Source organism: Grus americana, chromosome 7 (assembly GCF_028858705.1).
Source record: "Grus americana isolate bGruAme1 chromosome 7, bGruAme1.mat, whole genome shotgun sequence".
Taxonomy (NCBI): Eukaryota; Metazoa; Chordata; class Aves; order Gruiformes; family Gruidae; genus Grus; species Grus americana.
In genome coordinates, this window is record NC_072858.1 from 24,529,636 (window position 1) to 24,555,400 (window position 25,765).

General features: G+C 36.5%; 1 protein-coding gene across 6 annotated transcripts in view; it reads left to right on the forward strand.

Annotated features, from left to right (window-relative positions):
• The window catches only part of VCL (vinculin), a 63,396-nt gene that overhangs the window by 30,257 nt on the left and 7,374 nt on the right, over positions 1–25,765 (forward strand). For 4 of the 6 annotated variants that reach the window (XM_054831739.1, XM_054831741.1, XM_054831744.1 and 1 more), the window contains 15 exons: positions 763–871; positions 3,322–3,444; positions 3,721–3,881; positions 9,686–9,779; positions 11,176–11,323; positions 13,722–13,875; positions 14,860–15,035; positions 16,222–16,412; positions 19,119–19,318; positions 19,807–19,935; positions 20,954–21,103; positions 21,644–21,752; positions 22,729–23,031; positions 23,628–23,752; positions 24,075–24,260. In XM_054831739.1, the coding sequence (XP_054687714.1) occupies positions 763–871; positions 3,322–3,444; positions 3,721–3,881; positions 9,686–9,779; positions 11,176–11,323; positions 13,722–13,875; positions 14,860–15,035; positions 16,222–16,412; positions 19,119–19,318; positions 19,807–19,935; positions 20,954–21,103; positions 21,644–21,752; positions 22,729–23,031; positions 23,628–23,752; positions 24,075–24,260 (2,358 nt within the window). The remainder of the gene's footprint in view (positions 1–762; positions 872–3,321; positions 3,445–3,720; positions 3,882–9,685; positions 9,780–11,175; positions 11,324–13,721; positions 13,876–14,859; positions 15,036–16,221; positions 16,413–19,118; positions 19,319–19,806; positions 19,936–20,953; positions 21,104–21,643; positions 21,753–22,728; positions 23,032–23,627; positions 23,753–24,074; positions 24,261–25,765) is intronic. The other 2 variants (XM_054831740.1, XM_054831742.1) reach the window with 1 other exon arrangement.

Genomic DNA, 25,765 nt, shown 5'->3' on the forward strand with positions numbered 1-25,765 from the left:
TAACATTGGAATAAAACTGAAATGAGTTTGAGGACACTGGTCTGTTGTAGGGACTGAACACTGCATGTAGTTGATACAAATTAAATGTTAAACTAACTCCTTCCTCAATGAGAATTGTATGTGGTGTCATCAGAAATAATGTGGTTCAGGAGGTTAGAAGATCAACTAACAGAGAACTCTGTTTTGGAATCAAGTACAAACTGAAAAAGTTAAGCTGAGGCAGATGTCCAGTAGTAAATACAGTCTTCACAGATTTTTCTGGAAAGCTTAAGATGTTGGATCTACTTTTCCCACTGGAATGCTAGATAATGCTTTATCCATATGTAAAGCTGTGTGGTGAATAATATTTCCTCTGAAAGCTCGGAATTTGCTTTCTATGTATTTTTGTTTTGTGATTTAAGTTAAATATTTTATTCACAAAATTGCAATGAAAAACTTCAAGCATGCCACCATACTTAAATGCCTGTCCTTATAACCTATTTTGTCAATGCTATCCTTCATTTATCACATGAAGTGACAACACTGGAACTAGGATTTTGCATTTCTGAGTAGTGGAATGCTGATTAAATATTGTCTTTGTCAATACAGCACTCTTGAGTAATGGCATTGTGGGTAACTTAATCAGTATCCCAGACCTTTGTGAATGACCATACATCATGTTAGCAAAATGCTATACCTATTCTGTTCTAATAATAGGCTTACATTTCTAATTCAAGTATAACTTAGCTTCCTCTAATAAATGATGGAATGTTTCTTTTTTAGGTCCGTAAAATCATCCGTGTCTGCAAAGGAATATTGGAATACCTGACTGTGGCAGAAGTAGTAGAGACTATGGAGGATTTGGTGACATACACAAAGAATCTAGGGCCAGGTCTGATTTGCTACAGCCTATCATAAACATGCTAAGTATAGTCTTTTCCACTGCCTTTTCTTCCCCCCCAGCACCTTCCTCATTCAAGTTTTGAGTGTTTGGACAATGATAAAGCAGTTGTTTGAAAGGGTCTGTTGGAAAAGAGTTTTAAACTAGAGAGTGAATGATGACTATTTTCTGATTCACACTGCCTCTTAAGAATGCAGAAGAGTCAAGGTGTTGGTAAATATGTACTACACAGATGATATATACTGTACTTTTCCTACACTATATTAGATGAGGGAAGTAAGCATGCATTAGTAAAACAAACAAAAAAAGCTGTGTAATTACGCACTCATAGCTATAAAGTCCATTAAGCCAATAAAATGTCTGTACTAACTGAGATGGTTAGGCCTAGTAGGAATTTCTTGGAGTAGTATAAGCTACATGTCATGTATTAACATCTTAATAAGGTTGCAGAAATAGCTGTCTGGCAGTAGAATACGAAAGCACAGCTGCTACAAAAATTCTTTTTGTTCATTATTTGATGCTCCTTCACCACTTGTTACCTCACTCTTTCACTGGTGGAAGTAAGCGATTGGTAAGTAAAGCACTGGGCTGCTATAGAGGAAATCCACCATTAATCTTTGCCATCTACTACTGCAAATGCTTTAGTTTCAGCAAGCATCAAGTAGTTTAGGTATTCAACAAAAGCATTCTATTAAAAACTAGATGTTGAGGTGGTGATGTAGGAAGATGTTGGAATTAAAGTTACACTGGACTAAAGAATGTTTTTATAAACAGAACAGGAATCTAGTTAGTACTTATATATATAGAGAGAGAATACATATGTAGCATAAGAATAACTAGCTCATAAATGAAATGACTAGTAGCTCTTATGTCACATGTTTGGATTATTCTGTTTTTATTGAACATGTATACTTTACCCTGTTTCTAGATGTGAAAAACTTTAATTTTTGTATGAAGGTAAAGTGTTCTCTAAACTTTGTCCTGTGAGGTTAACTTCAACTGAATAGATTTTGCCTCATTTTGAACAGGAAAAATGGAGTAAAAAGGGCAATCTTCTCTTTCTGTGAAACTTGTTCTTTTACTTGGTATACAATTGCAGTTTCTCTGTGGTCATTGTATTCCACGTCTTTAAAATGGAAGTTTCCCCAAACTTCACTTTATTCTATTTGGCTCAGTCACAAGCATTTGGGACTTTTTGTTGAACATAATTTGGTGTTACGTGAGTATGATAGAGGTAACAGGTGTTGGGCAAGTGTCTTAATTTCTTAAAGTAGGATTGTACCTTTATTGCAAATAATTTTCTCTAAACTTACGCTGTTCTGAATCAGTAGCTAATCTTGTGCTTCTGGCATGTTCTAGAAGCACTGTCTTTGCCTCAACTAAACGCTGCTCAACACGTACAGCCCATGCCCACAAAACTTTTTATGCCTGCAGTCCTTGTTCCCTTCAGCTGTATCAATGGGCATCTGAACTTAACTGTTAATGTGAGCACTATATAAATAACAGAAATATGAGCATGTACACCTAAAATCAACAAAGTGCTTATAGGCTTTACATTGGAAGCAGAGAGAACATAATTACCTGTTTAGGCTTTTGTCATTGAAAGGAAAGGTGGTTCTGCACAGCTTACCCTTCTATGCTGTCAGTGTAGGGATTCTACTACTTTTTAGTGTTGTAATTAAAGCTCATTTAATCTTTTTCTTATATTAAGATGCTAACCAGCAGAAAAGTAATTCAGCCAAAGAGTATACAGCTTTCTTCCAGCTTTGTCCCCTGTAGGAGAAGGAGTGGGACCAAAACAGCACCAATTTAAATCAGTTTGATTTTTTTATGGAGCTGTGTCTAAAATTTCCACATGTGCTGTGTGGTAAACCTCACAAGTCTTAGCTATTGAAAATAGTTTTGCTCTAGAATAAATTTAATTCTTTCCATACTTCTAGAGCACTGAAATATTTCTAGCAGAACTGAAGTATAAATAGAGACAATTTTTGAACTCTGGTAGAATCTCAAGGCAAACAAACTGTATACAAACCCCTGATGTTTCCTTTATCTGCCATTCACAATTAAGGCTTTGATCAAGTCTTAACAGAAAAGGGAAAAAAACCCCTGTAAATTAGCTTCTAGAGTTCATGAGGTGACTTCATGTCCAAAAGTAGTAATTTCAGGTATTTTCCTATTTTATTGCTGGGATTTTAAATCACGAATTTTGAGGATTCCATTCTACTTTGCATAGTGGTTAGGTTTTGAATCAGTGGCTTCTCTGAAGCATCTGGAATGCATTTTAAGTAACAGCTGCTAATATAAAAATTAAGTTTTAAATTTCAATATAGTTGTCATAACTCATTATGCTTTGTTCTTGTTTAGAAAGCTCAACTGCTGCAAATTAGACTTAATTTTACATTTCTTTATTTATGACTATGTTTAATTACTTTACTCTTTAGGAATGACAAAGATGGCCAAAATGATTGATGAGAGACAACAGGAATTAACTCATCAGGAACATAGGGTTATGCTGGTAAACTCCATGAATACTGTGAAGGAGCTACTACCAGTACTTATTTCAGGTATTTTTGGCTTTAATTTTTAATATCACTCCGAATTGCTGTCTATTTTGAGCTGGAGTTCCAATGTCTTATGTTTATTAAAAATAACAGCCTTGACATTGTTTCTGTACTGATTACAAATAACTGTGCTTCTTGTATTAAAACTACAATCTCCTTGAGATAAAATGGTCTATGCAAAATAAAATTTACTACCACTATATTAATGTAGTAGGAGGTCACCTTGAGCATTGATCATATCTTGCGTGTACCATTTTCTAATCTATGGTATTTTCACAGCTATGAAGATTTTTGTAACCACGAAAAACTCTAAAAGCCAGGGAATAGAAGAGGCATTGAAAAATCGCAATTTCACAGTAGAGAAAATGAGTGCTGAGATAAATGAAATCATCCGTGTATTACAACTCACTTCCTGGGATGAAGATGCCTGGGCAAGCAAGGTACGTGTCACACCTACATTTGTACATAGAAGTCTAATTTTTATCTACTGTGGTGTACATTTGTGTTTTTGAGACTTTCAAAATATGTATTTGTGCATCAGTTTTGTAACACTTCGTAATCACATCGTATAATTTCTTCAAGGTCAAAAAACATCTTCAGAGATGGTTGTATTAATGTATTTTTCAAAATTAGCTTTCGATAAGCTAAGTTAAAGGAGTGTGACATTTGAAGGTCGCTCAGTGGCTACACAATCATATTTGACAGAGAAAAGTTAGTTACAAAGCTATCATTTTATACATTAAACTAGTCTTGTAGCTAGGCATTTATAAGTGAGATTACCTAAGGTTTTTATCCTAGATGTGACTAGAAAAGATAGGTTGCTGTCATATTCCTTGTGCAAAAGGCCTGAAGTTGAGAAGTTTTAGTCAATTTTTGGTGATCGCTCCTTAGATGCCTGTCCTTTTTCCCCTGCCCCATTTCTAGTCTGGGAGTAAAATTGTTTGCCTTGTCTCAAACAAATGCATGCTAGTTTGAACAGCCTTTCCTTTCCGGAGAAGTATGATGTCTGTGAAGCTGGCATATGGACAGTATTGGTTCCATACAACTCAGTGTTAAGCTGTTTAAATGACTGCAACCACTTACCTGGAGATAAGTGTCCCCCTTAAGTGATACCCACCAAAGATACCGAAAGGTCTAGCAGACCATAAAGCAGGTCTGGCAGGCAGACTTGTAAAAGTGTTATTGTGGGCTTACACATAAATGTAGCTGCATAACTGAAATTCCTCCCTCTTTTTTTTAGTACCTTGAAGAAAATTGCTGAAGGGATTTTTTTAATGAGCAACAAGTAACTGTAAATATATTGAAAGAAAATATTGAGACCTGATGCCAGACTTATTAACAAATGGAATCTTGCAGAAAATCTAACATTGATGTAATCTAGGCATTAAAATCACTTTGGCCTATATTGTTTGGCACTTGACCCTTAGTTTGCCTTTTGAGTTATTTTATCACTATCACTTCCTTATTATGACTACTTTTATGCATCTTTGTTTTTATTCTCCTGTTTCTTACCCTTTTCTCACCTTTAGAAGGTAAGCTTTCTTCCACACCCTACACATGTACTTTGTACTAAAACCAAAAAAAAGCATGTATGTGGAATTTTGTGCTGTGTGCAGACTGTGTGCTGTGCAACTTTTTATTTATGTGCCAGCTGTGACACCCTACTTATGTATATGCACACGTGGAAGTTCTAAAAAGAACTTAATAGCTCTGTCTAGCTACATGTAGAATTGGCTGTCACTAAAAGAATGGTGATTGCAAGCTGAACTGCATTATGATTGTCTTTCTGAGTCTGATTAGAGTTAGCCTAAGATTTTAGAGCACATTCTTACTGAATGCTTTTGTGTTAATTTATGTTACTAGTCTCTATAGCTACAAATAAAGGGTCCAGTCATGCAGGAACAAGCTTTCTGCATGCCCAGAAAGCTTTATTAAATGAGGAATTTTGTCCATTCCATAGTACTTCACCAGCAGCCTTCCTTCAGTTCAAATGGTTTGGGTTCTTAAGGTCTAGGGCTAAACCTTCAATTTCGTATGTTTTATTTTTGGATTTAAGCATTCCTGTATCTTACAAATGCAGTTTTACTCTACACAACAAATTTGGAAACTTTCTTGGTTTAAAAAAAAAAAGACTGTTGAAAATAGTTGGCAATTTAGCCATAAGGAAATTCTTACTTCTCTTACTAGCAAGGCAGATTAATAAAGGATTTTATTAAGAAAATAGTTGGCATATTAGCAGTATTTTCAAATGGAAAATACTGCTCATTATGCATAATACACAAATGTGTTGTGTGGACTAGTATAATCAAAGTATCCTTCTGTTCTGAGTTGAGAACTTTTTAATTGTTTTGGTTTCTTTCTTGAATTAAGGTATACTGACAATTTGGAACTGTAGCACTGGGCATGAACCAAATAGTTATGACAAAGAATTTGAATTGAAAAATGCAGTGGGATGAAGAAGCAGGAACTAGTTTGCTAATGGCCACATACTACAGACCTTTTCCTGTATTTGCATATATATCTAATGGTTGATTCTTTATTTTCTGGGAGGGAGAGGGAGGAGCTCTTTAATTTCTACTTGCAGTTACTGTTGCATGGATTTCATGCCTGATGGTCAAGGGAAAGATATTTTTTCCTATGCTATTCTGGAGCAAAGGAAGGTGTGTTTGGGGATCCACAGGCTTGAATTTTTACCTGTGTAGTACACACTGCTGTTGATGTTGGTGGTTTTTGTTTATTATTCTATCTTATATTGTTTATACATTGAAATATCACAAAATCTACCTAGAGATAGTAGAGAACGAATGAATGTATGGAGCCAGAGTTGTAGGCTTTTTTGTAAACTATTTTGTAGTTCTTTCTAGAGTCTGAAATGCACATTACTGTTACTGGATTGCAACAATCTCTACTTGCACTAACACTGGATTTTTTAAAAATAGTATGCTGATTTAGAATTGAAATACTGGGCAAATACTGATCTCTGACAAAATCTTGAGAAAAATCTGTATTTCTTCCATTCATAGTTTTGTACCTTTTTTCTTGAACTTTACATTTTACAGAGGAGTTTAGCTTTCTCTTATATATTCTTAGTGTTTATTTTTAAATAAACTTGAAGTAATATTCAATTCAAACATCTTCCATATCCATAGAAATAGAGGGAATTAAAAGCTGTAGTAAGCTGAGAAGTATCTAGTATCCTGCAGGATTGAACCCTGGATGGTGACTAAGCTGTCTGTTCTGCTATTCTGCCAGAAGGCTGGCTTTGCCTATTTCCTTCAACATTCCCTTCTTTGGTAATGAAATGCAGATATTGCTAGACTAGACCACTTCATTGAGTCAGAGGTTGTGTTTTATATTCAACAAGAGATTGTGCAGGATTTATTTTGCTCCTTTTGAAAGCAGTGCCAATACCACCTGCTGCATGAATAATCTCAAAATTCTTGGTAGTGGCAGAGGTGATGCATAAAGGTATCTTGAATAAATGCTCATTTGCTTTATGAACTCACTTTCAAAAAGCCAACTTGCTCTTTTCCCTTCAGACAATGTTGCCCTAGTTTAACTTGATTAACTTGTTTATCTCTTCTGAAAAGGTAATAGTGCTGACTTTGATAATGAAATTCCTTTTGCCAACAGGGGAAATGTGGGGAGAGGAGGGAAGGAATCCTTTTTTTGCTTATAAAACTACTTTACATGAAACTTTTTTTGCAGGATAGCTGTAGGATTTTTTTCTTGCTCGCAACTGATATTCTGCTGGCAAATTCCAGCAGAATTCCATATTTAGCTGTTTAGAAAGGGACAAGGCATTTAAACAGCTCCAGAAATCAGGAATATCAAGACACGTTGAAGCAGTAAGACCTTGACCAAGTTGCTTTGTTTTGTTTAAATTGAGTATTTCTACTTTTGTCATCTTGCTTAATGGCCTAAATTGGTGGATAAGTCTAGACACTTCAGAATGGCTACACATTTGTCGCTTGCCAAGTACCTGGCACAAGACATACCTGTGGCAGAAACAAAAGTGCAATACCAATGAACCTGGTTAAGGATGTGTTCTAACTTCCTATTTAAAAATTACTTGTCTCATTGCAATGAAAACTGCTTATCAGGCTAAAGCTGAGAGGGTTTCCTTGCTGTGGCAATTTGAGCTGTGAAAATGGGAAATCCGTGCTTTAAGAGCAGTTGTCCTGGAACACTTCGACTGCTACACTAGGACTTTACCAGATTTTTTTTAAATAGGAAAAGGGGACAGTATATTGCAAACATGGGTGCAGAGCCATACAGGATAGCAACATTTACACTGCAGAGCAATCCAAATACATAGCCTTCATATGATAGGATAGATGGATCCTGTTATTGCTTGGGTAGTGCTAGTAATTACAAAATCATGATTTTGTAAAAGCTAAAATACCCTTGATTTTTGTCCCCTGATATAAGACTTTAGATTCAGAGACTTCTATGTAATTTTGCTGAAACTGCAACTCTGCAGGCAGCTGAGACAACACAAAAGCCTGTGTTAATAACAAGGGAGGGGTGAAGACAGTTGTCCCAACACTCTCCTTTCCTTGGCCATCCCACACCTATCATCTCATCAACACTAAGCAACATCTGCTGCCTTTTTAAAAATTCAGTTAGTACTCTGTTTCAAATTATTTATGGGTAGGCAAGCCTGCAGTAAATCATTCATTCATTCCAAACTAAAGTAGCTTCAGCCCATATATAAAACAGTGGAAAACTATAACACCTACCTTCACAGCTAGCAAGGTTTTTATATACGTTTGAACACTTAAGTGATTATTTACTTGTCTCTTATCATATTTTAAATGCACAATTCTCAAGCTATAGAGAAGATGACTTTTTAAAAGAATGTACCTGCCCTCCACCCCTAGCTGCATATCCTACCCTTTTGAAGTTTTTTCAAACAGGTCCTGACCTAAGCTCTGAGAACCAGTTTCTAAATTAGAGAATCAACCTTCCAGGTGAAAATGATTCTGCTTTTGCTGTTGTGTCTCAGGCTGTGATTCAAGAGCCCTTAAAAATCAGCAGAGTGTCGCATGACCTTTTAGGAAGTTGGTTGCTGAATTTATATTATAGCACCTTATGAGTACCTGACAGACCAATGTGCCTGAATAAAACTGACTGAAATGCCAAAATGTTTAGTGATGTAGCCTTGAGACTAAGCATGCAGAATGGACAACTCCACAAAAATATGACAGTTCTTTAGTGTTGTCAGGATATCGCATGCTGTACCAGATACTGATCATTGAGCTGGTAGGCTCCTTTTCTTCCTTTTCATAAGAGTTGGACATAGACAGTCCAGTTAATAGCATTAGAGCCAGGCTTCTTGTCATCATCTGTATACTAATGATGGGATGTTAGATGCATTTCAAATTATTTCCATGACATGTGTGCTAAAAAGCTATTTTGGCTTTTCCCCAACTTTTTACTTAAGGTACTTGTTACTCTTTTCACTGTCTTTCCATTTGTGTAAGATAGAAAACTTCTGGCCTCTAGTGGAGACATAACACATCAACAATTAACAGAATATGCAGATAAATGAGAACTGGATGGTTTTATCTCCTTTAGTCAAAGAGGTGTTGGATAATAGCAGCATAATATTAAAGCAGCAGCTTCTCTGATGCTCTTAGCAGAGAAGTTCTGAGTTTAAAACAACCACATGTAAATACATGTGGTTTAAGTTTCTGAAGACATTAAACTACATAGTTGAGAATTCCAGGAATTAGCTGGCAGTCTATTTTTCTGCAAATGGCAACTGCTTTGACTTTAAGCAGCAGAGCAGGTGAAAAATGCTGATATGCAGCCTCTTACACAGAAGGAAGGAGTAAAATTCACTGGCCAACTTCTATTTTCGAAAGGTTGACTCTAATCTCATTGTTACAACTCTTCTATGTGCCCTGATATATATTAAGGAAGAAAATGGAACTAACTCCAAGATGTGTGCTTTTTAGAGCTCTGACTTTAGAAATTAAACCACTAGTAAATAAAGGAATAGAAAAACCACTAAACTTGCATGCATATTTTCTGCATTTTGAGTGAAATGAAAATGTCTGTCTTAATTGGAAAGAAGTGATTATGACCTGCTATAGTTTGAAAATGGGTTTTGAGCTGCTTATATGGGTGTGTTTCTGTAAGTAGACTGTGCTTTACAGAACTTCTGTCTGCTTTGGCTGTGTTGACTATTTGTGCTTTGGATTTTTCTGAGAATCATTTTGGTTGTTTCTCTTTTGTAAAGGACACTGAAGCCATGAAAAGAGCTTTAGCTTTAATAGATTCAAAGATGAACCAGGCAAAAGGTTGGCTGAGAGATCCAAATGCACCTCCAGGTAATAATGAAAAAAAACCCCAAAAAACAACAGTACAAAGTACTCTGATTTTTAGAGATCTGATTCTGTGGTGTAAGGCAAAATTATCTTTAAGCATTAATAACTCATATATAGTGGATCATTCTGAAAAAGCCTGTATTTATTTATTCCTTTCTGTAGATACTGGAGTCTGAACAAATTGTATCTAATGATCTGGAAAGTTTTTCGTCTTTTCAGTTGTCCAAAGAATTTATTTTGTATGACTTATATGGTTTTTCTTTGCATTCCACTAGTAAAAACAAAACCCCGTAAATTGCATTGAACGATATTTAACTGCAGTGGCTGTTAATACTGAACATCCTTCCTTTTGTATTTTCAAATTTGTATAACTTTAGATTTTTCTAACAGTCATCTCTTTAACTGGTTTTCTTTCAGTCTTAATAGAAAATTTTTAATATGAAAAGCTGTCATAAATACTGTAACTACAGTCTCCATTACTTATATAAAGGTTTTGCCTTTGTATATATCTTTAAAGCAAATAAAACCAGATAGGGGCCTGTTCCATTTGGACTTTGAAAGACCTTATCTGAAAGACTTCCTCTGAAATCGAATCCAAAATAATACAGTTGTAAAAGTTGGAAGTGAATTGTTGTTATCTGTGGAGCTGGTGCTTATACGACCTCTGACCGCATTTCCCTTGCCACACTCAATTCCAGAAATGTCAAAGTTATTTTCAAAGCCTTCTGTCTTTGACACTGACAATTAATGAAACAAACTATTAAAAATTCAGTAGCTTAGGACAAATGCAAAGATAATTATAGAACTTAGTGCAAATCAGATTTTACTGGATGTGTTACTTTGAACTAACCTCATCATACATTAGTCATCTGAGTGTTCCTTATGGTAGCACTTCTTTGAGCCAATTTCATTATAATTTCATGGAAGAACCAGTACTTTATGGGTACTGGCACCTGTACTATCCATAATGCTGGAGGATGGGATCAGGGTGGGTTGCAAGTAAAAGGAATGTTGTTCTTGCATGTTCTTTAGCCAAAATCAAGTCAGACTTGGAACTGGCTGAAGTTAAGGCGATGTGAATCTTGCCATGTTGCTCCTTACCTTTTCAGCCTGAATTACAGATTCTATAAATGAAGTATTTATAGAAATTAAGTTATGATAACAGAATGATTAAATGACTTGAAATACATGGCACATGGTGCACATTAAAACTGTGCTATACTGTTTCAGAAATACTGTTTGTTATAATTGTCACATTTGATGTATATCATAGGTTTTGATAAATGTATTTTCACAGCTGAACCTAATGCAGTTAATGTGGTGGCACATAAGACTACCAGTTTACTCATACATGCGAAGGAATGTCTTGTTTGTTTTACTAACTGACTCTGCATCTTAGGGGATGCTGGTGAGCAAGCAATAAGGCAAATTCTTGATGAAGCTGGAAAAGCAGGAGAACTGTGTGCAGGCAAAGAACGCAGAGAGATTCTGGGAACATGCAAAACGCTGGGCCAGATGACTGATCAACTGGCTGACCTCCGAGCTAGGTAAATCTGTTACTTTAAATGGATGATTTTCTAGTACTGTTAAAACAGTTTTTCTGAACTTGCAGTTGAGTCACTTCCTAACCTGTGGGAGAGCAGGCCAGTAGCTGTATTTTGCCTTTTTTTACTTCAATCTTTTCTGATAAGAATAGTATATTTAAATATGTGAAATCTTAATTATATAACATGATGAGCAAAATTGCTCAGGTAAATAATTCAGAGTGTGTTTAATGTCAAACACATAACCTTCCTCCAAATAAGGCAGAAATGAACTTTTAAACTCTACTGTTAAGTCTGCTCTCCAAAGAGGATATATCCCAATTACTGTACAATACATGAATATTCTGGGTTTTAGGTGTTTATTGGTATGTTAGACCACAAGCAGTAGCTGTTGAAGTTGTTTATCAGTCACTGATAAATTCTGCTGAACTTCATATTTGGTTTTTGCATAGACTTTTACTTAACCAGAGCCCTTTACGAGTTTTCTGCCTCCTTGTTAGAAATTGGTTATTCTTTCACAATGGTTTCTTGAATTCAAGGGGGTTTGGTTTTAGGCAGCAGATGAGTCTCTTTAAATTTACAGTATTTTTTTGATGTTAGGTACTATGGCCTTTTGTTCTTTTGCCAGAGAATAGGAAGTATGATATTCCTTTGTGAGGGCATAAAGACGAGGTAGGAAATAACTAATTCATGTAGTTTGAACATGATAGCCCAGTTTCCTTTAAGTATAAGGAATTTTTCAGCTTCTTATCAATGTAGTCATTAAGCTAGAGAGTGCTCTAGCATTGGCTTCTTTGTTTTGTTGTAATACTCCTCCCCACCCCTCAAAAAACCCCACCCAGAAACCCTAGAATGCTATTTATTGCAATCCATTAGGGATACAGGTAATGGTTTCATGGTAAATATTTTCTCCTGAATGTTAATGCATCTTTCAAATTGTTAGAAAAAGCATTACAAGTTAGGAGGTTTTTATTTAAAAAAAAAAAAAAAAAACCTTTTAGGTAAAGTAACTGCCTTTTCTGACTTAAGGCCCTAGTGAAGTGCCGGAAGTGAGCAAATAAAACACGGTTCTCCAAATAATTTTGAGTTACCTTAAGAACAAATTCCCTGCCATCAGTTCAAATCCACAGACTGCCAGGCTTTGGATGTGCTGTGGTGATATGTACGCAAGCTTGGAATAGTTCCATAACTTATTTCCATGAAGAGTGTTAGTTTGCTATACAAAGGCTAAAAAGGCCAAAATTCAGAAATACTGGTTATACCGTCATGAAAGAAGTGATGTATATTAGCTATAATAGTGGTAGTGGATGAGAAGCTGGTTTTGGTTTAACTTCACTTGGATTTCCAGCTGATTGACCTGGGAGAATAGAAGAGCTTCTTTGTACCATTTTTTGCCCAGAGCGTTAGAAATTTAGTCTAAACTCTTACTCTTCTTGTAAAGCAGTGGTGTCAGTTCTGTATTATTTGAAATTTTTTGAGGTAGAGGAAGAGGAAGGACTAAGATTTACTAGCAAATGAGTTAATTCATATGCTGTCTTAATATATAAGTAACTTCGACTCAGCCTATGAGAAATAAGGTATAAAGAAACATATATTGAGACTCTACCCTGACTCTGTAAATATATGTTAGCATCTCAGTAGCATGCTTATCAAACTACTAACTTTAAAAAGACTATAGTAAGTGGAAGGATGACAAAGTTAACATGCTCAAAAAGCATTCCAGTAGTCAGGTTATATTGGAATGGAGTGTGAGATTTCTTATGCAAAACTAATGTTCTAGGGCGTAAGTTTTTGAAGTAATCTTTCTATCCAACTTTTAAACTCCTAAGCATTTGAAGAAACAGTGGTAGTGCTGCAAATTGTTTTCTACAGTCCTGTAAACTTATATTGCTAGCATCCTTTTCACAATTTTAAGAAGTCTTACCAATAGCCCGTAACCTTTAGTCTACTTTGACAACATGACTGAGGTAACTAAGACATCTTATTTTCACTTATAGGCTTGCTGTCCTTACTTAGGTATGGTGAGACACAACTCCTGCAGGTTCTGACTGATTTGCAGCAATCTATAAATGAGAAGATAACAAGCCTTGCCCTGGGTGCTTTAATGGAGCTGTATCCTCAAGTAGCCTTACTTTGTGACACTTAATGTTTGTTGTTCTGAGGATGCTACATGTCACATTCTGGAAAGATGAAAATACGCTCTTAGTTTTAAGCTCTTCTTGTTGTGGTGTTCCTCCTCAGTTATTTTTGTTTACTCGGGAGGAAAAAAATCTGATTAAATACTACATCTCTTACAATAATTGCTGGGAATGCTCATAAACAGTTTTTGTTGCTTCTTCATTAGAAAAGAGTTTTGTTCAATCCTGAGCTGAATCTGTGATGCTCTTTGTGTCTTGTGCAGAGGGCAGGGGGCTACACCCATGGCTATGCAGAAAGCACAGCAAGTGTCACAAGGTCTGGATTTGCTCACTGCGAAAGTGGAGAACGCAGCCCGCAAATTGGAGGCCATGACAAACTCTAAGCAGGCAATTGCTAAGAAGATTGATGCTGCTCAGGTACCACTAATGATTTAATAAGTACTTTAGAAGGTGATTACGTCACTGTTTTTAGAGCTGTTATACTGAACTATCGTTGTTGTTTCCAAGCACAACACAGTTACTCGTTAGGAAGAACATATAGAGATACTTGCTTTTACAAAGAAAAATCTTCAATTCAGTAACTTAGAGTGCTGTGAGTTTTGCTACAGCAAAAGTTATGAAATGAAAATGAGGAAACACCCTAAATTTGGACATAAACTGATCTTATTAAGGAACAAGGATCTTATTAAGGAAAAGAGCAGAGTAGTTTCAGACTGCACAGATTTACTTGTGGGCAAAACTAGAGCCCTTTCTTTGGGCTCTGTTTTGGGAGTGGAGTTCAGGATTTAGAACTTCATATTCATGACAAATGCGAAACAATGTTAATGAAACTACGTTTTTCTTTTAGTTGATCCTTTATTTTTCTAACTCTTAATCTCCCTCAATGGGCAGCCTATTACCCAGTGATGATGATGGTCATCAAATAATGAACCTTCTATATATACCTTATCTAAAAGTGTGTAAGTGTATATAATTATATATAAAAATATACATGAATATTATATATATATAGAATGAAATTATAATGAGATTTTTTAGGAGAGCTCTGTAAAGTATGCCACACTGTGCACAAGAGCACCTGTTGTTTTCTTTTCCTGAAAGCCAGATCATGAATCCCTAAAGCCACTAGTTAAATTTTACTTCTAAAAATACTGTTGGCAAATGTTGGGGAGAGAGACTGTAAAATCATTGGGTAGATCTAGCTTGACATCTTTTTCAAAACAGAAAATCTGCTAGACAGTAAAACAACTTCATGGTATCTAATAAACAGAAACTGTTTTTGAAAAATATTTGCTGTTAAAGTTTTGAAAGCTGTATTGGTATTTCTTTTTGTTTAAAAGTCTCTATAGAAATAATATTACTTTTTGTATTTACACTTGTACACAATCTCTTTCTATTAAGAATTGGCTTGCAGACCCTAACGGGGGCAGTGAAGGAGAAGAACATATTCGGGGAATTATGGCTGAAGCAAGGAAAGTTGCAGAATTATGTGAGGAGCCTAAAGAAAGAGACGATATCCTTCGTTCCTTGGGGGAAATCTCTGCTTTGACAGCTAAGCTGTCAGATCTGCGACGACAGTATGTATTTGTTTTATCACCATTAATTTATTTGACTTTCATTTGCAGTTCAAAGTGCTGAGCAAAATCAGAATATTGATAATTAATTGGGGAATATATTTTCCTCCAAGAACTGGGAATAGACATCTTACACTTCTGAGTTTCTATCCTGTGTTTAGTAGAAATTGAATGTGAAGAATTGTTCAGTTCCTAGGGGCAGAAAAGCTAACTTTTTAACATCCTTTAAAAAAATCTAATTTATAAAATATGGTACCTTTTTTAATGCTTCAAACTAATGATTTCTATCCCAAAGCCCAACTTGCACTATCTTCCTCAAAAAAAAAAGTCACTAGAGTTCTATTACCTAAAAATATTTTTTATTCTACTGCCTATGGAATATTTGACAGGCAAACTGAAGCCAAAAGTGAGCTCCTTTGTACTCAAAGCACTCGAAAGGAACGAGATAATGCAAAATTTAAGTTTGTTTATACAAATGTCATCACTATTTTTTGCTGAGCTGTTCACTAAACGGCAAGGGAGCACTTCAATCGGTGTCAGTGTTCTAAGCTGTAACTGCAAACTCTATAAAAGATAAGACTTTCAGGAAACCCTGTTACCTTGGGTTCAGTGCTCAACTGCAAATGGTATTTCTATATCAGTTTTGCAAAGATGATGCTTGAGAATGGAAATGGAGAAACAGTTATTGTATGAACTGTGATTTTCATCTGTGGCCAGTTGCAATATGCAGATAAATATTTTTCTTCATTAGTTAGATACTCTAATCAAGTTCTTTCTTGAGATTTAGCTGCTGCAGGTCTTAATGTGCTACCTCTTTTCAAGTTTATATGTAGCCTTGGGTCTGTTGCTGCTTACTTTTCTGCTTGTAGTCTGTGTGGCATTATTGCAGTGGCTTGTAAGACAGCCATGAGTATGGGAAATCAAAGTCATACATCAGTATTATCAATGACAGTACCATACCTTCCCCCATCACAGTGCTGTGTTGAACATACGTAATATCCAGCTGCCACAGCAGAGAAGTGTGAGGTGGGGATTTATAGATGACGGATCTGCATTATTTGCTCTAAGACTTGCGTGTCAAATTTAACCTTATTTAAAAAGATGAAGTACTTTGCATTGTGTCTTCCTGCTGAATTTGGGACTAGCTGTAAATGATCTTTATATGACTATACTTTTTTTTAATCCTTAGTGGGAAAGGTGACTCTCCTGAGGCCCGTGCATTGGCTAAGCAAATAGCTACATCACTTCAGAATTTACAGTCCAAAACAAATAGGGCTGTAGCAAATACCAGGCCAGTTAAAGCAGCTGTCCATTTGGAGGGCAAGATTGAGCAAGCTCAAAGGTGGATAGACAATCCTACAGTTGCTGATCGGGGAGTAGGTAAGTGTTTCTGTGTGCTCCCCCTCCCCACCCCAGTTATATGGTTAAACTTGTTAATAATTTTTGTGACTGAAACTACTGCTCCTGGGATGATGAGGATGCATGGAATCTCTTCACTGATGTGGAGATCTGCAGTTCATGGCTGGAGGTTTATAGCCAAGTCCTGGTTGCAAAATTATTGAATCATGCTGGCCCATTGTTGTGGATTAACCCGGCAGCAGCTAAAAGAACTACACAGCGGTTTGCTCATTCCCTCCCAGATTCTCTTTGTCTTCTGGAAAGAACAACTTGGTGAATAATGTGTGCTGTAAACCAGACAAACTTTAGACTGCTCCTTGCCCTTATTATCATGCAAATATAATATCTCAAAACTGAATTTATAGCTACTCCAGCAAATTGAGTAAAGTCCTTCAGGGAGGAGAAAAACATTCTTACACCTAACCTAAAAATAACTTCTTGTATTGTTTTTGGATTATCTGTAGAGAATGCTACTTGAAGAGAAAGGTGATCTGAGAATCCAAGCATGCTATCAACAGGCATCTAATTACAGTTCAGGAGCTGCTCTGCTGAGAGCTTATTGTAAACCACTTCTGAAATTTCTTGTTTAGCTGCTTCTGATGCTATTTCAAGTAGGTGGATGAAGCTTGAAAACTGGATTCAGTAGGTTTTTTTCCATAGCAGTTAAGTCTGAGCATTGCAACTGATGATGATGAGTGGAGACATGCCTTACAAGAAATAGTATAACTGCAGACCTTTAATACCTCTTTCTCACACCTTTCCCTCTCTGTCAAAATAAATTCTGTGTGAATAACCAATGACAGATACTTGAATTAAAGATTTAATCATGTTGATAGCTTGGACGCTTGTGAAGTGCAAATTTCTATGCAATATTTTAAAAAAGAATGGTGGAGTTTCGTGTTTTGATGCTTTCTGAGGAGCAAATTGCACACTGAATGAGGTGACCAAGAAGGTAGTAGATAGGTCTCATGAGACTTGTTTTGGCAGTGGCTGAAAACCTTCCTAATTTTGATGTTTCTCTTGAATGTAATAACCTGTGAGGTGATTGGCTCAAAGCAGCACAAAACCTAAACTTAACTTTTTTTATTTTTAATTCAGAAGAAACAAAGGTGACTTAAATCCTGCTTGAAGTCTGTAAGTGCTTAGTTAATCATGAGGCTTGCATACATACTGAAAGCTTGCTGAAGGAACTGAAGTTTCTCAACACTGGATATGTACTACAGAATTTAATCAATTGCTGTAGTAATACGACAAAAATGTATGTAGGGATGCAAGATGTTACATGTCCCATGACTGTTTTTAGTTTAATGAAGGAAAATTCTAGTTGTAACAAAGTCATTGTTGAACTTTTTCATTTAAATGTCTCTTGCATTGGCCCTAGGCAGGGTGCTCATAGGAAAGGTATATTAAGAATATAAATCAGATATGTGCTCTCTTCAGTCTGGACAGCACTTCTGGTAGAATTTGGCCTGGTATTTTCAGTGCTATGATAATGTGAAAATACTTCACTGTTCTCTGCAGTAGCAATGACCATGTCACAAATAACTGCGTTTGCAGTTATTCCAGGGTAGTGCTTCAACACAAACGAAATTTTGAACTAACAAGACAGAATGTGTATTTTATTTTAGGCACACAAGAGCCACTTCAGTGGTGTTAGCAGCTACAAATATTTACATGCAGTCATATTATGAATTGTCCTAGCTAAGTGGTGGCTAAAGCAATTGTAATTGGCAGATACAAACTAAGCAAAATGTCCTGAAATACTAAACTGTTGTGTGAAGTACTTGCTTGGCTGCACTTGACTTGTGAAAAACAACAATTAAAAAATATCTTGGGCCAGTCTAACAGCACCAAACTTAGCTACACTAATAAGCCTTCTAAAATGATGGTGGCAGCACTGAGTGATTCTTGCATAGTCAGGTCCTGTGACAACTTCCTTCTAAGTAGTTTTGAGCTTGATCATGAACGTGGATTACTCGTGTGTTGGCATTGGCTTAAAATGATTATTCAATGACTGCTTTTAAAAGAAGAATACTATTGTATTGAGGAGCATATTCTTGTGACAGAACAGGAAGCTTCTGCAAGTGAACGAAGGAAATAACCCACACTAAAAATAAAATTTTTTACAGAAAAACTTTTGACACACTGTGGAGGCTTTATAAGGCTTCCTGCCCTCCCATCCTGGACACTTGACACTTCTTACCCATGTTTTCTGGAATCCTGGGAGGGGGTATTCTGCTTTTTCACTTATGTTTTCTACTTGGCTTTTCTCCCCCTCTTTCTGCTCATTTTCTAATAACTTGTAATGATGTGAAGATGAATTGCAATACTTGGAATTTGCAAGTACTTTCTACTGGAGTCAACAGATTAGTTATGTAGGAATACCTGACAACTGTAATGACATTAACGTTCCTGTTAATATCAGGCTGCCCTAGTTAAAAAGGATGCACCTCTAGCCAGAGTTGCTCTGATAAGCAATAATAAACTGGTGAGAGTTTAATTCCTCTGTGGGTCTGAACTTCAATTGCTTAACGGTAGGCTGCAGAAGATCCAATCTATTGCCTAGAAAGGTGTTCTTAAAAACCCAAGAATTCTGAAATGTCACTCAGTTCATAGTGCATTTGACTTAAGCTTTCAGGGTTTTGTGTTCCACTGTATCTTAATGCAACATGACTTCTTCCACTGTAGGCCAGGCAGCAATTCGGGGTCTGGTTGCAGAAGGCCGTCGTTTAGCCAATGTGATGATGGGACCTTATCGTCAAGACCTGCTTGCCAAATGTGATCGTGTGGACCAGCTGGCTGCTCAGCTAGCTGACCTCGCAGCAAGAGGGGAGGGAGAATCTCCTCAGGCCAGGGCAATTGCTGCTCAGCTTCAGGACTCACTGAAGGTAAAATTCTGCTCTTGTGCAGTGAAATATACTGAAGTATTTGCTCTCTTCAGATAAAGTGCTTGTGTGGGGGAGGCATCAATAAAAACAAAAATGCGCAGCAAAAAACCCTGTTGGTTTAGCTGAGATGCTTAAACCAAACTTTGTAGAAAGTCCTTGACATCATGCCCTAGGGTTTAATTTCAAATGAATGATTTAGAAGTAAAAACATATAATTTTAAAAGAAAATAGTATGCTAGCATTGCAAATTTGAGGGGCAAGGTCTCAAATTGTGCTGTTCATAGCTTCTGATGCGGCTTCAAGAAATGGTATGTAAGCTTCTAGTATTTCAAACTATGTAAAAAAGTGATTAATTGCTCATGCTTTTAAGATCATTTTATCTTAATGGCTGTGACTGTAATTTTTTTTTGGAAGAGGTCTTATGCATTTGAATTCCTACAAACTTAATATTCCTGTATGATGTGCTAATAATTTTCCTTTTTTTTAAGGATCTTAAAACACGGATGCAAGAGGCAATGACCCAAGAGGTTTCTGATGTTTTTAGTGACACCACAACTCCTATTAAACTGTTAGCAGTAGCAGCCACTGCTCCTTCTGATGCTCCCAATAGAGATGAGGCAAGTATACCCAGGTGGTCTTTCCCATATGAAACTTTAGTTATTTTTTAATTTAAACTGAATTGGTATTTTGGAAAATGAATCAGTATTGTTTTTCTCAAGCTTGTGATACATGCTTTTTAATTCTGACAGCATAATGATTGTCGTGCAAATTTCTCTGGACTCTTGGAGATTGCAAATTGTGCTGCATATGCCTGAAAATGTATTGTCCCTGACTTCATTAAATGGCAAAGATTTCTCCCTGTGATGTTTGTACCACATTGTCTTCAGCATGCTAAAAATTCTTGTGCAAAGATCACTGACAGACTAGTTAGTGGATTGTATATCTCAACATTATATAAGCTGATTAAAATAGTCCAATTCATGCTAAGATTGAAGAGATTTAACCTGTTCTCTTGCTGGATAATGTTTCCTGTACTTCAAAGATTCTAGCTGTATGTGAAGTATGTAAAACTCTGGCTTGCAGCTCTGGCTAGTTGATTTGAACATGGTCAAAACAATTCCCAAGGCCTTGGGGAATTTAGCTTTATGACAGGACAGCTTTGTGTCAAAGCATTCTGTGCCTCGAATAACTAAGGACTGTCAAAGGAGGGAATTTTTTTTCCCTGATGTGAATCTTCAATTTGTAGGGTAAAACCCCATATTTATTTACCAAATATAGTTACTTTTGGATTATGGGTTTGAAGATTTATGTCTATGAGCTAAAATAGTTTTAAGACAGCATTTGTTACAGCAGTAGCCATCAGGAATTAGCGTGCTTAATACCTTGAAGCTGTCAAGTGTGGTAGTATCCTTTGCCCAGATGAGTTAGTAAAGAAGAAAGTCCAGTAAGGTAAATATTAGGGGGGAAGAAAAAAAAGAAACTGCTTCAAAGCTTTTGCGTCTTGTTGCATCGTCTCAGGAGATGCATTAAGTTGGGATGTCATGAATGTGTCTCTGGTATTTGACAATATGAAGAAATTGCATATTCTTTTAGGGAAGTTAAGCTTTTTAAATATGTGTTTTCTCTGACAACTAGGTGTTTGATGAAAGAGCAGCAAACTTTGAAAACCATGCTGCTAGACTGGGAGCTACAGCAGAAAAAGCAGCTGCAGTTGGAACTGCAAATAAAACTACTGTGGAGGGCATTCAAGCAACAGTGAAATCTGCAAGGGAACTTACCCCACAGGTTTGCTTCCTTAATCTCAAATGACTTATTAAAAGGGCTGGGGAATTTTCTTTATGCCTTTGCTATCAGAGAAAGATGTTAATGCCAGCAGGGAACATAGTGCTGACACTCTTAAAAGGACAATGGCAAATACTTGCGTATATGATGCCAAGTAGAACAAACTGATTAAATGACATGTCTTTCTCTTCAACTTTTCAACAGAAGCATTAGTGACTTAGCCTTGAAACAAAATTACTTTGAGGCTTAGCAAAATATGTAAGTGGAAAAAATACTCTTTAATGAATATACTTTAGTGCTTTCAAGAAATGTTTTTAAGTGATAAACACTTTTTGATACATAAGCATGTAAAGGAAGTTCCAGAAAAAAAGTGTGTGTTGACAAATTCCAGAAGCATTGTAAATCTTCAGGCAGCTAGATGTTGAACTAGAATTAATGAACTAGTATTCCAAATGAGGAGCTACTCATCCAGTCCTGAAAAACAAATATGTGATGTCATTATATACTGATACTTCCATAATTAAAAATGTTTTCCATTGGCAGGTAGTATCAGCTGCTCGTATCCTCCTGAGAAATCCTGGCAATCAAGCTGCTTATGAACATTTTGAGACCATGAAAAACCAATGGATTGATAATGTAGAAAAAATGACGGGTAAAGTAGGAATTTTTGTTGAAGATTATATTTGTGGCTACCTAGCTGGTATAGACTTTTTCCCCATTCTGTTTGGATTGATGAAACGTGCGTAAGAGTAATGACTCATTAAAAATAAATTAAGTGGGAATGTGCTCTCTGACTCCAGAAATAGGTATACATTACAGCATAAACAAAATACCTTGCTTGAAAGGTGTTAGTTTTGAGCCGCAGGGGAGCAAATTCAGCTTTGGTTCTTCTGTGGGAAAACCAGAATACCATTAGTTTTTATTGCAATTGCTATTCTAGCACCTTGTGGGTTTTTTCTTTCCTGTGTAATCTTGGCATGTTGAATGACGATTAATAATCAAGTGGGGCAAAGAAAACAATTCAAAATTATGTAACAGATTGATGAAAGTGGTGAATAAAACAAAGCTACTGAATATTGCCGAGATACTTAGAAGTTTTGGTGCTTCCAAAGCACAAATCCTTTGCACTGGTCTACTGATCTCCTGACTGTATACTACCTCCTTTTCCATCCCCACAATTAAATTGTGGGTATTTTAAATCTTACTGCCTTGTCACTATATGTCATCCTTAAGTAAAAGAACAGCCAGAGAGGTATTTCCTTTTAGATGAATGGGAGAGGTACAAAAAGTACTGAATATGCTTAAAGAAATTTGATGGGAGGAAGGAAGCTCTGCTGCATATACTGTGTAAGCCAGTTCTTGACTCAAGCAACATCCCTGGCAGATGAGTAAAAGCTTGGGATGCCATTAGTGGGAGCAGGCCTGACCACAGATACTGTGATAGAGGTGCCACATTAAGCAGAAGTAAAACTGCAGTAGTGCATTTGGTCTGATTTCTGTGCCCCCTTCCAGCCCTCCCCACCCCTCAGTTTGGAAATACTCTTCTGGTTGTGAACAGTCTCTGGAATACCAAATATCCCTTTCCACATATGAAACTAGAATATTAATGTGTTTAACTTTTATTCTAGGGTTGGTGGATGAAGCCATTGATACTAAATCTCTGTTGGATGCATCAGAAGAGGCTATTAAGAAAGATCTTGATAAATGTAAAGTTGCAATGGCCAATATGCAACCTCAGATGCTGGTAGCTGGTGCCACCAGCATTGCCAGACGAGCAAACCGCATCCTACTGGTAGCAAAACGGGAGGTTGAAAATTCAGAAGACCCTAAATTCCGTGAGGCTGTTAAAGCAGCTTCTGATGAGCTAAGCAAAACTATATCGCCAATGGTAATGGATGCTAAAGCTGTGGCAGGAAACATTTCTGATCCTGGTAAGGATTCAGTCAGCTGATTTCAAATATATTTTTTTATTGGCTGAAGACGATGTGAAGTAGTGCTTATTTGGTTTTGCACAGCTGTGTATTTGTCTTTTTGCAAATTTTGTGTACACTTAGATCCGAGAATGGTGAAATCAAGGTCACAGCACTAGCTGTTGTCAGTCCGGCTCTTTTAAAATGCAATCAAAGACCTTTGGCATATTCAAGGGAAAAGGATTCAGTATTCTAGTATATTATGTGATTTCATAGTCCTTATTAGAAGTATTTGTCCCTAGTTATCAGTAGTACTACTTTTATGTAAGGAAATACTATCTTAATTTCTTTTGTTCTAAAAGTTGTTCTGGAAATTACTTTGGCTATTGATAATGACTATTACTCAGCCCAGGCTTTATTTTATACATGTTGCGTATGACTCTTAACATTACAGTAGATTTAAATGTTTGAAAACATTTTTGGTAGTTTTTAACACTGTTTTTTAACATACATATATGTATTCAGCACAGTATGTTATAGAAGTAATTTTTGGGGGTAGTGTTGCAGTTCTAAATAGTACAGAATGCTATTAAACTGGTAATGGGATTTTTGTTCAGGTTTGCAGAAGAGTTTCTTGGATTCTGGATACAGAATTCTGGGAGCTGTGGCCAAAGTCAGAGAAGCCTTCCAGCCTCAGGAACCAGATTTTCCCCCTCCTCCTCCTGACCTTGAGCACCTTCATGTAAGTGCAGCATAGTTTGTAATAAAATACACAGTTGTCACTGACAATGTGTGGATTGCACACTGAAATTACTTGAGCATATTTTCTTTAGAAATAAAATGCATTGTCTGGCCAGCCATGCATGCAAGTAGCCTTAAGTCTAAAAAATTCCAATCCAGCTTTCAAAAGAAGAGATTAAAATGTGGTATTTCCTTTAACACGGAGCACTTGAAAAACTGGAAAAAGGCATGAGCTCATGCAGTCATGTTTTTGCCATGACATCATCCTTTACTCAATCTGTGTACTATTTGATTGCACTAGATAAGGTTTTTCCCTTTCTTAGCTGACTGATGAGCTTGCTCCTCCAAAACCACCACTTCCAGAAGGTGAGGTTCCCCCACCCAGACCACCACCACCTGAAGAAAAGGATGAAGAGTTCCCAGAGCAGAAAGCAGGAGAAGCTATTAATCAGCCCATGATGATGGCTGCTAGGCAGTTGCATGATGAAGCCCGAAAATGGTCTAGCAAGGTAAGAAGTTGTTATATGTATCTTGTGCTAAAATTAATATATACATTTTTTGTTGGTTTTTTAGGATCAGCGTGTTTAGTCCAAAGTCAATTGCCTCAATGATAGAGAATAGTCTTTTATAGACCAACCAGTAAAAACACTGCTGTGGGAGGAATTAGAAACTCTTTCAAGTTTGGAGTGAACTAGGGTCAACTGTTCTAATACTCAGAATTGCTAGAATGCTTTATTAACATACCCTTGTAAACACAAATGTGCCTTGTATGCTAAGCCGTTTGTGATCCTTGGTGCTAGAGTTGCTTAGAGAGCCACTAATGCTTACGCCTTTCTAGGCTGACAAGCTGATTGCTATATTTAAGTCACTTTGAAAAATTTGTATGGATATTGCAGATGCCAGCTGCAGGAATCATGAGCTGGCTTGTCTTAATTCTGGAAGGAGCTGCAAGTTACTTTGCAGTTAATCTGGTGCATTTATGATTGGAAAAGTGACCATATATAGATGGCCTGGTCTCATTCTTTTTTGTAGCAAGTCACACTTGCTATCAAGGTCAAAATCTTCAATTTCCTTACCATTTCAGTGCTATAACAAAGCAGTGTTATTTATAAGAACTCAGTCTTATAAATGCTAATATAACTTTTTTGCTTCCCCTTTTTTCCCCAGTGAGCTACATTTTTCCTCTGGCAGCAACTGATTATGAATGAGCTCTAAGCTTAGTGTTTTTAGGTTATGAAACACTATTATTGTCTCTTTAATTTGAAACCAGCAAATGAATAAGTTAGTCTAGCATTTGTCCTTCTAATTCATTTTTTAGCAATCCCATTTTAACAACAAGACAACAGTTATTCTGACAGTCTGTTTTTGGGGAAGAAGTTCTAAAAACATTTTTGTAGTCTCTGAAGTCACTTATTGGGTGCAAGAAGGATTGATGGACAGTGCTACCAAGGAATATGGGTTAGACCTGTGTGTCAACTACTGCTGCTTTTTTGCCCAATTACATTAGTCTACTGAAACTTTACCATGTGTTATGCTTATGGGGGGACAACAAGTACTTAGTGTTTAAAAAATTTGGATGACATTCTTCATTCTTGTAAGACTTAAAATTGTTTTGTGTTTTCTCCTTTACAAAAACTTCACTGAGTGAATTCTGGGCTTTTATGTACTCCATTTGTCTCATGGAGCACAAATGGAACACTGTCTATTGCTGTAGCTTTCCCTGCCTTTCCCCCTCATCTGAATAAATCAGAGAATGAGGGATATTTGGAAGCTTTTCATTAGATTAAGACTTAAATAGAAGTTGTCTTTGAAGATGACTTGATTTGGCAGCGTTACAACTTCTTTCCAAAACTCTGTGTGTGTTCATTGGTGTAGATGTTTTTTCTATAAAAGGCCATATCTTAAGCAAAACACAGTTGAAAATGCATAGTTTTTTGTAAGGGTAGTTTGGCTTTTATCACACCTGGCTTTAGTCAAAGAAATACAATTAGTAAACTTGTAGAGTATTCTTGTA